At 39.5% G+C, this 14,131-nt stretch overlaps 1 protein-coding gene across 9 annotated transcripts in view; it reads left to right on the top strand.

The window, feature by feature from the left end:
* Window positions 1–14,131, top strand: part of CLASP1 (cytoplasmic linker associated protein 1) — a 267,488-nt gene that overhangs the window by 209,806 nt on the left and 43,551 nt on the right. For 8 of the 9 annotated variants that reach the window (XM_087819914.1, XM_087819916.1, XM_087819919.1 and 5 more), the window contains 4 exons: window positions 1,974–2,137; window positions 4,474–4,552; window positions 5,509–5,652; window positions 13,313–13,456. In XM_087819914.1, coding sequence (XP_087676040.1) covers window positions 1,974–2,137; window positions 4,474–4,552; window positions 5,509–5,652; window positions 13,313–13,456 — 531 coding nt within the window. Of the gene's footprint in view, window positions 1–1,389; window positions 1,393–1,973; window positions 2,138–4,473; window positions 4,553–5,508; window positions 5,653–13,312; window positions 13,457–14,131 lie in introns of all 9 variants that reach the window. The other variant, XM_087819920.1, reaches the window with a different exon arrangement.

The following is a 14,131-nucleotide window of genomic DNA, read 5'->3' as shown; positions in this document are numbered from 1 at the left end:
ACCTTCCATGATTATAGTGGACCAGCTGTTGTGCAGGGGTTGACCCCACAGGGCATTATTTCCTTTAGCAGGGCTCTGGTGCCTGCTGAGTCTTCTCTTTGTGTTTGTTGTTTATGGCAGTGGTTGGGTGCTGCTCTGATGTGGTCTGAAGCTGATTACCAGGTGTGTTGCTTCTGGGGCCTCTTGGGAGGGACTCTGTTGGAGACTCATATCAGCTTCTGCCTGTGTCTGTCTGGGGGCTACCTATTAAGAGCTACAGAATGACCTGCAGTTGGTGGCCTCCTGTGGTGGGCTTGGAGCTCCTTAGGAAGAAGTATGGAGAATACCAAGACCAGGTGCTGCTTGTTTTGGGTTTGTGGATTTTTGAGAGACCTTAGGAAATTCCACAGTGCAGGCGCAGTTTAGCGGCTTGTATGGAACAGCCGCTGAAAGAGCTTTGGACCAGGCTCATGACTTGGGTGGAGCGAGGTCTCAGGGAATCATCAGGGTTCAGTGAGCAGTGTTAGCAAGATTAATGGAGAGTTCAGACTTTGCGCCTGAATGCACCTGCTACCTAGGTGGGGTGAAGACTCAATAGTGAAACAGTGGCACCTGCCAGTACTTTTGTCCAGGAGGGCTATCCCAACTTCTGCCCCTCCAGCCCTTGCCCTGAAGCTAGTTGGTTCAGTTAATCCCTTATGTCCCTGGTGCCTTTCCAGCTGCTGCTCCTGCACTGCCGCTCTAAATTAAGTGAGTTTGTGAGCAGGTGAGTCTTCGTGTGGGCCCCTTTAAGACCTGTAGCACCTTCTTATCTAGCAGTCTCTTGTCTTTCTCGGACACAGTTAGTGCTGGTTTTCACAGCCCATTGTTAACCTTTCAGACTGTGATGCCCTGGGCTGGGGAGCTCGGTGTGGGGCTGGGACCCTTTGCTTCTCAGGGGGTCCTCCATAGCCTAGTTATCTCTCCCAATTCTTAATTTCACTCAGGGGTGTGGGACAAGCCTGTGCTGGGTCTCTGCCCTTCCTACCAGTCTCGCTCTGGCTTCTTTATATTTTTAGTTACAGGACTTCTGATCAGCTAGTCGTCAGGTGGTTCTCAATGATGGTGGTTTTATAATTTAGTTGTAATTTAGATGTGGTCATGAGAGGAGGCAAGCACCAGTATCTACCTGTTCTGTCATCTCGATGGAAAGTCTTCCGGTAATAGCGTTTTTTGAATGATAGGTAATGAAAAATAATAGTATAGAATTATGATGATTTAAATGTTTTTTTAAGAAAAAAAGCCTCTAGATTAAACTAATACTTTAAAACAAATAAATAAATAAACAAGTAAGTAAATAAATAAATAAAATACTCTTCATCAGAGTTCTTTCTCTTTGTACTTAATTTTAAAGGCATATTGGGGGAGGAGAGAGTATGTTATAAATTTGTAGTATTTCAGGTCTTTGAAGAAACTGCATGAAAATTGTATTAATTCATTCTGGACTAACATGGCATTTGTTTTGTTGCATGGCCTGGTTTGCGGTGGAATTCACATCAGAGAGTAAGTTCCAATTCTTTTTCCCTCGTTTTCTTTAATACATTTGTCTTCTATAGTATGATCAGTTGTTAACAGTCTTAACCTAGCTTGTAAGAGTCTGGGGCAAAGCCTGTATTGGCATTTTTAATGGTTTGGAGACTTTGAAGGAAATGATGAATTAAATATGTGAAATGGCCCTGGCCAGTTTGGCTCAGTGGTTAGAGGGCGGCCTGCAGACTGGGTCTCAGTTTGATTCCTGCCAAGGGCACGAGTCCCTGTTGCAGGCTCCATCCCCGACCCAGGTTGGGGCACGTGTGGGAGGCAACCCATCGATGTGTCTCTTTCACATCAGTGTTTCTTTATCTCTCCCTTCCTCTGTTCTCTCTGAAAAGCACTGGAAAAAGTATCCTTGGGTGAGGATTAAAAAAAATTAAGTAAATAAATTTGTGAAATGTTCGGTTTTCATTTGTGTCTAGGTTTTCAGTATGTTTTTGGAGACTCTTGTTGATTTTATAATAATTCATAAGGATGATTTGCAAGACTGGCTTTTTGTTCTTCTCACACAATTACTTAAGAAAATGGGAGCAGATTTGCTTGGATCTGTGCAAGCGAAAGTTCAGAAGGCTCTGGATGTCACAAGGTAAGTGCTGAGGGAGCAGACCGTTCCCCCAGCTTTTGAGATGTAGTTGCACAGAACACTGTGTAAGCTTCAAGGGTACAATGTGATGATTTTGGTTCATGTATAGATTGATAAATTATCACCACAGGATTACTCAACACTTCCTTCACCTCACATAATTAGCATTTTTTTTGTGGTGGTGGTACGAACATCTTGGGTCTGTTCTCTTGGGACCTTTTAAGTGTATAATACAGCATTGTTAACTGTAATCACCATGTTGTGCATTGGATCCCCAGAAGTTATTTATGTTATAACTGGAAGTGTGTCCCCTTTGACCAGCCACTCCTCATTTCCCCCACCTCTTAGCCACTGACAACCACCATTCTACTCTGTTTCTAGGGGTTTGGCTTTTTTTTTTTTTTTTTTTTTAAAGATTGCACATAAAAGCCAGAATTCAGGAACATTCCTGTACATCAGTATAGCAGTGGATTTATAAAGCATTGACTACAGGGCTAGGCTGATCCAGCTGACAATAAATGAGTGAAGTAGATCAGAGGGAGGATTATGGATAGCATGGTGAGGTGTGGTCAGTTGTGGCCATGTAGGAACTTGGGCCCAGTGGTACCAGACTTTTCAAGGAAGGTCAGAAATGTGGATTAAGGCAACACATTCGAGAACCTTTTTTATGGCACTATGAAAGCCAAATAAAACATTTGTGAGCCAGACTTGGCCTATAGGTCACTTGCTTAATTTAAGGGAAGTTATGAATGACAAGGTTCATTACAGATTTTTAGGGGATGGCAGGAATGTTGTGATTATATCCCCACCCTTTGGTGATTAAGGGATACAATTATTTCCTTCTGTTAATTTTCCTGGATGCCTATTTCCTTTAAGAATCCTGTCCTTATTATATTTGGTCTTAGTCTCTAAGGCATGTTTATCATTCCCTTTTTCTCAGCAGCTGAGATGTGTAGCTGCTTAAGGTTATCTGGGATCAGTGAGTGAGTATCGAGGGGCTCAGTGTTGGCTGAGAGCTGTTCCTCAGGTAATAGACCTGATTGCAAATCTGCCTCTGCTTCCTGTGCTTTAGCGGTACCAACAGCAGGGCACATTTCCTAGTTAAACATATCAATTATTTGCTACAGAAGAAAGGAGAGATGTTTTGTGTGTGGTTTGTGGACCGTGTTTCTTTAATTTATAGCCATGTGAGTCACTTAAATCACATATCCTAAAATGTACTTTGCTTCCAGAAGTGGTCCTCACAGCTTCCTGGATGCAAGTAGATATGATAGAAAAGAATGTGCTTTTGGGCCTAGTTTACTTCTTATTAGTAATTATAATGCTGGCAATGCTACAACCTAGTATGTGCCATGCACTTTACATTTTTCTTGTATTATTTCATCTAAATTTCGCATCTGTCTTGTGATTTTTATAGTTTTGAACCTACATCTCTTTCCTTTTTACTATACTTTTGTTATTGAGAAAAGTCTCTAAGAGAGTCCAAAGACAGCAATGCGATCACCCGGCCTCAGTTGTAATAGGTGTTTGCCTTGCATTATCTTTTCTGTTAGTGTGGAAGGTGCACCTGCATTGTCCGTATGGGCTCCATTATGCAGTTGCACACTGATACTAGTAATGGCAGCATTTAAGTGGGGGAGAGAGCACTGACTTTCACTAGCCAAGAGCCCTCAGGGTTACTCAGTTGGACCAAAGATGTGAGATGACTAAAGGAATGGGATTGGTAACAGGTAAGAAATAAAGTAGAAGAGGGGCTTCTAGGGCTGCCAGGCTTCTGTGTATGTTCTGGAGCTGCATGTGGGTTTTTCTTGCTGACTACCTCCAAGCACTCTTCTTGTGACTATACCAGACAGAGATCATAAGCACTTACCAGCTAGGACCAGGAGGACAGTGTGGTTAACTTAGGCAGTGTCAGCTGTAGGCAGTGTAATTGGGGTGTAAAAAGAAGATTTGTAAGTTGGCAGTTTTTCGGGGAAGCCATACTTAATAAGGTAGCTTGAGAGATGAGCAGACCCCCTAGAAGGCAGGGAGGAATCTCTTCCTTATTAGTTTATTGCTTAGTATTAATTTTAAAAATAGCATACTCAAAGTAAGTTTAGTATGTGTTTGGGATGTTTAACAAGATTTCCCTTTTTCTAAATTTTTTATGTAATGTGTATTATTTTAGTATTTAATATAAAATTAAAAGTACTATTTAAAAAATGTGAACAGGCTTGCTTTTACATATATTAATCTACAACAGTTTATATTTTGTTTTTATATGGTTTTACATTATTTTTAAAAAAATTTTCTTTAAAAACAAGCTCTTTTCTCTCTCTCTCTTTTTTTTTTTTACCTAGGGACTCCTTTCCATTTGATCAACAATTTAACATTTTGATGAGATTTATTGTGGATCAAACTCAGACTCCTAACCTCAAGGTTGGTAACGATTTGTCATTACAATTCAGCCTCTAGAAGTCGAATTTGTTTTGCACATCACTTGTGTTTGGCTGTTACGAATAAATCTGCTGTGTATGTTTTTGTCCACCTCTTTGTGGACATGCTTTTATTTCTTTTGGTTCAGTACCCAGTAGAGAAATTGCTGATTCATTGGGTAGGGCTTGTGTTTAACTTTATTTTAAACTGTTAAAGTGGTTGTATTATATTCCTGCCAGCCTTTCTGAGAGCTCTAGTTGTTCCCCATCCTTGCCAACATGTGGGTATTATTACTCTGTCACAATATTTAAACTAGAAAATTCTGATTTGCTGAGATAGGTATCTTTTCGGAATTTAAAAAAATATTAGCATTCTAACACATGATGATTAACTTGTTACATGTTGTTGTAAAATTACACCTGTAATAAGACTAAATTGTAGGGGAGGATATGTATTCATTTGAGTTAGGTCATGTAGATCCTTGTTCTTTGATCATTAAATTTTTGGCGGGGTTTTAGGATAGGCCCAATCCATAACAACCCTTTTCTCCTGAGGCAAAACCAGTTGGGGCGTTAGTGGAGAAGCCAGGGCAGAATATCAGCTTGATTATTGAACATGGCGCCTTGCAACACGTGGCCTAGACTGTCTAAAAAACAAAACTAGCTCCAGGCTAGTACTCGCCATGCCGTCCTGGTCCATGGCAGAGCTGGAAACCCCACGGCTCCCCACAGGGGCCCCGCCCTTCAGGGGTCCTGTTGCAGTGAGCGGGGAGCAGGGCTCGCAGAGCATGAAGCTGCATGCCACTCTTCCTGTTCGCAAATGCCGGCTCCATGTGGAACCATAAATCCCACAGAAAGGTGGTGTCCCCTCAGCAGTGTTTACTTTTCTCTCATCAGTTAAGAATTCTATTCAAAGATTTACAAAGTGTACTTAATGTTTATAATTATTGGATCTTTCAGGTCAAAGTTGCAATCCTGAAGTACATTGAGTCTCTTGCCCGACAGATGGATCCAACAGATTTTATAAACTCTAGTGAGACCAGGCTTGCTGTTTCTAGAATTATAACCTGGACAACAGAACCAAAGAGTTCAGACGTGAGAAAGGTATGTCCACAGGAGCTGCAGCGCAGCTTTACTGACGGGCTGTCCTTAGCAGTGTTAGAGAAGAACCTTGTCCAGAGACTTGTGAACCACTCCACACAGCTGCAGGCAAACCTCTCCCTCCTTCTCTGTGAAAGCCAAGACTTGTCTTTTGCCCCGTATCTTCTCTCTCCAGCTCTACATTGTTCCAGTCTCTGAATGTTAAATTGAAAATCTGAAATCTTGTAAGAGGTGTTCATGGTTTTCTTAAGCATCTGTTTATCTTTTTAATGTGAAAGCAGTTTAATGTCTCTCCAAGAAATTGATTTCCCTTATGTCAGTTTTATGACGTGTACTTTGAAGATAGGCTTGCAGGTCTAAGGCTACCTGACCATAAGGTGCCTAATAGTAAAATGTGGTTGAAAGTTTGCTAAGATATAATGAATTCTTGAATTTAAAAAGAGCACAAAACTTCCCGTTCTATACCACATTTGGAACTCTTTGATTTGAGGAGTGAGGTGGGGAGGTAAAATTCAGATTTTTGAGACACCCTGATACCAACATGTTCTGTTGTTGTATTTTAAGCCCCTGAAGAGATACATTTGCTACTTTCTTCCGAAATGGCACATTAAGCAGAGAGCACAGGATACTATTATTTCTATTGCTAGGTAGTATTCTGCCTCAGGATTATTACAAAGATTGATTAATATATGTAGAGCATTTAACCACTTCCTGACCCATCATAAGCACAAAGCAGGTATCACGCATTTCTGTGTGCATTGTTTCTGTTCTCTTCCTGTCAGTGTCATGGTCTTTTATGCTTAAATTTCAGATGTGGCTTTTGTTCTTTTACTTTATATATAAACTAACTAGCCTTTATATAAAAGGACTTTTAAAAGCCACATTTCTGCTTTCAGACTAAAAGTAATTGTACTTAATTGGTATGGAGTAGACCTTCCTTGGACATTGTTTTGTTAATGATTGGGATTTCCTCTATTCTTGGCTGATTTTTAATATACAGAGTTGAGACCCCTTATTCTAGATGATTACTCTGGGGTTGAACATCAAGCCATACAGATTGCAGATGTAGTCTTAACCTGGTACCCAACCTCGATCCTCAGGATCTTTAGGACTGGGTCTGGCCTTGCTGTTCCCCGTGCCCTCCCCACTACCTGCTCTTGCTCACCGTGTGTGCTCAGCACCTAGCACAGTGCCCATAGGAACAAAGTAGGCATTTAGTAACTACTTAGAATGAATTAATAATGAATGCTAAACACCCAGAGAGAAATTATCTGATTTCAAGTAACATTTTGAAGGTATTATTTTCAAAATCATAGTCTTGAAATTTCCCCTCTTTGGCTTCTGTGTTAGTTTTCTCTTACATAACTACCACAAACTTAGCAGCTCAAAACCACACAGGTTTATGATCTCATAGATCTGTGGCTCAGGAGCCCAGCACGTGTTGTCCAGGTCTCTGCTCAAGTCCTCACCAGACTGAAGTCAAGGTGTGGTCTGGGTCTTCCATCTCACTGAGGCCAAAGCTCCTCTTCCAGCTCCCTGGTTCTTGGCCAAATCCAGTTCCTTTTAGATGTAGGGCTGAGGTGCCTGCTTTCTTGCCAACTGTCAACAGGGGGCGATCTCAGCTCACAGAGGCTTCTTGCCATCTCCTGTCACCTGGTTGTCTCCACAACGTGGCAGTACGCTTCTTTAAAGCCAGCAGGAGAATATTTGAAGAAATAATGTCCCAAACTTGATGAAAACCTTAATTGATACAGCTAAGCAGCTCAGGAAACACCACGTAGCATTTAAAAAGAGCTCCACAGCTAGATACATCATAATAAAACACTTGAAAAGCAAAGACAAAGAACCTTTAAAGCAGCAAGAAGGAAGCAGCTCAGCATACCCAAGAGATTCTCAGTTGATCAACACTGGTTTCAGTTCCATCTGCAGGATCCTTTCTGCCGTGAAATAACTCTGGGGTGATGCTCCATCACTGTCATGAGTCCCACTCACTCTAGAGGAGGGATCGTGCAGGGCTTACGCAGCAGGAGATGGGAAACGGGCCTTCGCAGTGTTTTGCCTACCAAGTAGGTTGGCAGCAATCTTCCATAGTTATTTGGTAATTCCTTAGCTTTTGCTTAAATATGAAGCTTTTTAAACTAACTAATCGTGATAAGGTTAAGCTTAGCAGATACACCTCCGCTTTCTGGGAACCATCTACATTGGCTTTCAGTTGTGCATGCCCAGCACTGACGAGGGATTCAAGTAGGTGTTCTTTTGCCCATAACCACTTACCCACATCAGGGCATTGCAGACTAATTTTTCCCGAAGACTCACTTTATGTGAATGCTCTGTTTTCATGTGCCATCCATTGTACATTATGTTAATATAGATGCTGTTGTAGGCGATGCAGCTGCCTTACTCCCCAAGCACTGGAAATGCATTTGAAAGACAGTCTAAAGGAATGTAGTACCTAAATTAAAAACATTTAGAAATTGTGATTATTTATTATTCTGCTCTAAGATCTAAAATTGTGATTATCATTTCAAAGCTGAAAAAAATAAAACAGGTTATTTTTATCTGGATAATTTAATCCACTAAAGATACTCTTACCTGTTTCTTTTAAGTAAATGTATGTTTTGCCTCTTCCATTTGCAGTTATTAAAAGGTATATCAGGTGCTTGGGAAATCTCAGTGACTTAAAAGCACTTTGTGATCATGAACCAAGTTCTATTGTCTTTTAATTTCTCAGTAGAGTGAGGTTATATTCTAAATACTAGAAAAGCCCTTCAGTCTGAAATCTATGCAGGAAACTTTCGTATTGGCCCCATCCTTGGAGAGGATTAATTTTATGCAGATAATACTTGGGAAGTTTGTAGACAATATATTCATTCTCCATATCTAATAGGTCCTATTTGGGAAGACGCTCTGATATTTTTACTTTATCATTTTTAATATTTTGTTTCCCTTTTTATCTTAGTGTTTTGGAGTATTTCATATTGGAGAGAGAGGGGTTTACATAGTTGAGATGTTTTGAAAAGGAGGAAGAAGCACAGCCACCAAAGTCAGAACACAAGCCCGTGTGCTCATCAGGCCCACTGGCGGCCTCAGTGGAGAAGCCCACCCGGACTTCGCTTGGGCTGTTGCATTCCCAGAGAAACTGCTTTCATTTTTCTAGTGTGGGAGTCCTGACTAGTGTTGACCAAACTATACAGAAGTGTACTAGACCTTTCTTAATGTACTGTGTTTCTGGTAAGATAATATGTATTAACAGTAGAAAGTGGACTCTAGAGTTTGACCTCCCTTTGACTTCTGCCTCTGCAACTTTTTTTTTTGGTAATCCTCACCCGAGGATATTTTTTCTATTGATTTTTAGAGAGAGAAGGAGGGAGAGAGATAAACATTGATGTGAGAGAGACACATTGATTGGCTGCCTACCGCACATGCGCTGACCAGGGCTGGGGATGAACCCGAGACCTTTCAGTGCAAGGACCAATGCTCTAGCCACTGAACCACACTGGCCAGGGCTGCCTCTGCCATTCTTTAGTGGCATGAGCAAGTAATTTAACCTTTGAATCCTTTTTTATTATTTGTAAAATGAGAATAATAATACTTTAGACATTATTGGTAGGATTGATTGCAATAAAGAATATAAAAACTCAGCTAAATAGTGCGTTATTTACTGCTGTAGCTCTTGCTATTACTGTTTGAGGATTGTTTTGGTTTTGTTGTTGCTGTTGGTGAGAAAAAACTGAACCAAATTTTTTTCTGGCATTAGGAAGATTTTTTTTTTCTCCTCAGTCAGAGAGAATGTGGTAATGACAATAGAATTTTGAATAACATGTTTATATTTTAGGATTCAGAATCCCTTTGATTTTCATATGTGATTCTCTAACATTTAGCACCTACTTTGTCAGAGGAAGTAACAGATTTGGCCCCCAAAATGTTTTGAGAAATGTGAGAAGTGAAGACATGGCAGGAAAAAAACACACAAAACCCTAGAAAGTATAAAGACTGGAGCAGGAAAAGTATACAAATAGCATTCAAAAGCTGAAATTTCAAAAATTGAAAAAAAGTTCAAGTTCTGATTAGAGATAGGCACTGTGGCCTACTGAAAGCTAAGAGTTTTACCATCCGATTTTCATCTTGGCTTAACTGTGACTGCCCCTTTCAGGTCTCACTTAGAACTCTTTGACCTTCTGTTTCCTCATGCAGGGCAAGAAGACTGTTCCTTCCAGGAAGGATTGTGATTATTAAGATCCTAGCAAATGATTGGGGTTTAAAATTGGTAGTTGTTACTGTTAGTCTTCTTAATTTTAGCTTTAGGTTATACGTGTGGATGATTTTCTAAAAGAAACCAAATACTTTTCCAGCTTATAGTAACCATGGTTTATTTAAGCGCTGCTGCTTCTCTCTGATTAAATCCTGCCACCTTTCCTGTTTGTCCGTCCCCGCTTCAGCGTAGTCGAGTAGGTGAGGATTTCCCCACTAGGTCAACTTCAACCTGCTCTGGGCTTGGAGAAGGAAACTTGGAAGAAAATTGTAAACAGGTAGATTTAAAACTGCTTATTTGAAAAGATGCTTTGCTGTTTGCACTTTAGAATATTAATACTGACTACTCTTGTGAAGACACTTGAGAAGATTTTGAAGAAACCTAAAATTAATATAATTTTATGTGAGCTTGTGTGTAGCTAGCTGTAAATGTTTGTGTGTTGCTATGTTTTTATGATTAACTCCTTTTCCAAAGAAATAGCCACGTCCAGTGCAGGCCTCTACCCTATTTTCATAGAACAGTAAAGGACAGATTCTAAATAAGAAATGTCTGAAGGTTTTGAAATACCTTCTCTTTGGTGATTTTCAACAGCAGTTTTAATGACAATCCGAAGGGAGCAGTAATAGTTGCTTACTCAGCACACTCCTCATCCTCCCAGTTTTAAGCTTCCCAATTAGTATCAGCGCTGGAGCAGTGTCAGAGCTTCGCAGTCTCTTGTCTAGAAGGTGGCTTTCTCTGTGAGCTGCACAGCGTCTGAAGCAGGGGACAACCCAGGAGCTCTTCTCACAGTGGTGGTGGCATTTGAAGAACCCTTCGCCCTCACGCCCTAAATTCTACTGTAGGGGCGTGAGTGGCAATCATTTCTTTTTAAAGTTGTTATTAATCTTTAAAATAAATTGTCCATTAGAAAAAGTCAGCAGCTCTCTGGAGTCTTTTGTTTGTCTACTTAGTGCCTTTTGTGGAAGGCACGAGCCCAAAGATGGGACAAGAACGTGCTCCACTTGATTCATCACTGAACGTGAGCTATGCCCCAGGCTTTTTTTAATGAATCTCTCCCCCTCCTCCCAGTATTTGGAATTATTCCTTTAATGTGAGCATATTGATGTGATAACTGTAACCCAGTTTTCTTCCTGGATTCTAGAATTCTGACTTCTCACCAATGCAGAGTGTTGTAGATAAAATATCTTGGGACCATACACTTTTGAAACTTTGATTTAAAATTGTCTAAAAATAATATATTTAAATGACACTTTTTACCCATTTCTAGAGCTTGAATCTCATCAGAAAAATATTTTACTTTGAAAACAGCTTTAAGCCAAAGGGTGACTTTTGAAAACTGTATAAAATCAATATTTATATGTATAAATCCCACACACGCACCATCTGCCCATCCTGTCATATTTTCAAAATTCCCTGTCTTTCTATTTGATATCTTATCCAAATTCAACTTTTGTGTTATTGAGAGGAAGTTCATTAGTGGGTCAGAAGTTAAAGTCTACTGCACTTTCCTTTCCCACATGACTGAAAGTCACTAGTGTTAAGTAGCCATGAATTAGCACAATTTCTAGGCCTATCATCTTTCAGCCTTCCTGTTCCTAAAAGATCTGCTAATTTTATAATTTGCTTCATGTAAAACCTCAAGTAAGTTTGTGGCATTAGCTATCATGTCACTCTGGGAAGTAAAGACAGTGACACATTTCGAATTAAATATACTATTGCCATTTTATAATTTTTAAATGTCACTTTCAGTCAACAAAAAAATTAAATGCCTAAACTTTCTTACTACATTTTGGTCAGCATTGATTTCCTCCCCTGCTAAATTAAGTCTGCTGCTTTCTTTCTCTCTGAAGTGCAGTTTTTCTGCATGCAGTTTTTCTAACATCTAATACAATGTTTTTAAAATGCACAGGTTACTTTGCATGACTTTTGGAATTTGCTCTTATACAAATATTGAAATGTTACTCTAGTATATTAAATGGGTCGTGAAATTGGTTCCTCCAGATAATGATTTATTAAGAAGGATTCAATAATGAGATATAGAAATGTATACATTAGTACAATTATAATAACATTTTGGGCATGTCATGAAAGCAGCTGGCTGCTGTGATTTAATTTGGATGGAAAGGTTACTAATGCCTGTGTTTGGAGGTCAAGAAAAGAAAAGTAAGGTATGTTTGCCCAATGCTGTGCATAGTGAATGACTATAGGTATGTTTGACACGTTGAAAAGTAATTTTTGATTACTCTGTAAAAAACATCCTAATGATATTTTAAAATTAATAATTAAATTTTATTTTTGGTTAAATACATTTGGGTCTTTGGAATTTTTTTTCTTTCTCCTGGCATAGACAGTAGTTTTATCTTTACCTAGAATTAATTTTCACATTGTAAAAGCATTGAACTGTTTTGTGGTGTTTATTTCCAAATAATTTCTCAGCAGATTTTTTTGTAATATTATGTATCATCAGAAAAAATATTCACAGTATTATAAAAAATTACAGTCTTTGGAAAAATTAATTTATACTTTTAGTCAAAAGATTTTCATAATGTACTTCCCTTTTTTTTTTTTACTCTTAGAAATTTGTAGGAAATGCCAGTTTAGTACTTAGTAAACTTTTCTTTGGCATAGTTTTTCTAAATCAAAACCTTGTAACTAATTCCTTAGGCATCATGCTTAAGCTAAGCCTGCCGGCTGCCACACCAGCACCATAGAAAGCACGGCTTGCTGGGGAGGTTGGAGCCTCATTTGGCTACTATTGCTTCAGCTAATTGCTTTTCCCACTTTGCTGCTATAGTGATTACAAACAGTCCTGAAGTATGATGTCTCATTAATAAAGAAAAGTAGAATATTTTCTAAAAGGCAAAAGATTTTTTAATTTGTACCATGTAACTGCTTTGCTTCCCAAAGTGTCTCTCTCCTCAGTTCTTGGGTGTGAAAGTAGGATTTTTCAGATGTATTTAAAATCTCTTTTTCTAATAGTCCTCGGTTTGTAGGAGTGGGGTTGAGGGAAGGTGGGTTCTCAAGGTCACTCCGGGGAGCTGGTGTAGAAACTTGTTCTTTCCAGGGTGCACTGGGAGCCCTGTCCAGGTCTGACTTATTAGAGTGAACAGTCTTATTTATGTATTTACCAGCTTCATTCCTAGTGCCAGACAACATAGGAAAAGTTATAGGGATTTATTATGAGTGTGCTGTGGGAATCCAAGGCCAGGGCATTAAAATGTAACCAGGACCTGTTTTCCAGGTAGAAGTCAGACTTATTTTATTTATTTATTTTTTTTAATGGCAAAATGTCCTTTCATTATTTATTTTATTCATACAAAAATGTTTTCTTTTAAAAACAATTTTAATGAATATTTTGACCAAGATGTGCTATTGTACGCTACGTAAATTAATCATGTCTTCTTTTCCTAGGCAGCACAAATTGTGCTAATTTCGTTGTTTGAATTGAACACTCCTGAATTTACCATGTTACTTGGTGCCTTGCCCAAAACATTCCAGGATGGTGCCACCAAACTCCTGCATAACCACCTCAAGAATTCCAGTAACACCAGTGTGGTGAGTGCTTTGGCCACAGTCTGTGCCGTTGTGGACTGGCCATGGCCTCTGTGTGTATCTCGCCTACAGCTTGCTCTAACAGCCAGCTTGCTTACTCTCTTTTAATAGATTGCGGACGTCTCAAGGGTGGGAGACCAGGTTTAATCTTGCCATATTCCCAATGAATGAATAAATGGACCTGCTATTTAAATATGGCCATTTTATTTTTTCTCTGAAAGATTTTTATATTGATTTTTAGAGTGAGAGAAAGAGAAAGAGGGAGAAGGGAGAGGGAGAAGGAGAGAGAAAGAGAGAACGATTGATGTGAAAGCGAAACATTGCTCAACTGTCTCCTACGTATCTGCTACTGGAGATTGAGCCTCTAACCCGGGCGTGTGCCCTGACCAGGGATCGCACTGGCCCCTTTCAGTGCACAAGGTGATGCTCAACCAGCTGAACCACACCAGCCAGGGCAATATGGCCATTTTCTTAAGTTACGTTATTCAATCAGTTAAATTTTTATATTTAGTCATTTATTTGTTGAGTTTTATACCGTCAAGATGTAAATGGTCAGTTATATCTATTACTCTAGCACAACTGACATCGGTTATCCAACTTCAGGAATGTCTATGTGAAAGTCATCCATTGTTGGTTTAATGTGCACTTAAAATTGGCCATGCAGTTGTACAAATTCTG

The sequence above is a fragment of the Miniopterus natalensis genome, chromosome 8, assembly GCF_054644295.1.
Source record: "Miniopterus natalensis isolate mMinNat1 chromosome 8, mMinNat1.hap1, whole genome shotgun sequence".
NCBI lineage: Eukaryota > Metazoa > Chordata > Mammalia > Chiroptera > Miniopteridae > Miniopterus > Miniopterus natalensis.
The sequence above is the reverse complement of the archived record's forward strand: the minus strand, read 5'-3'. Positions and strand labels throughout refer to the sequence as shown.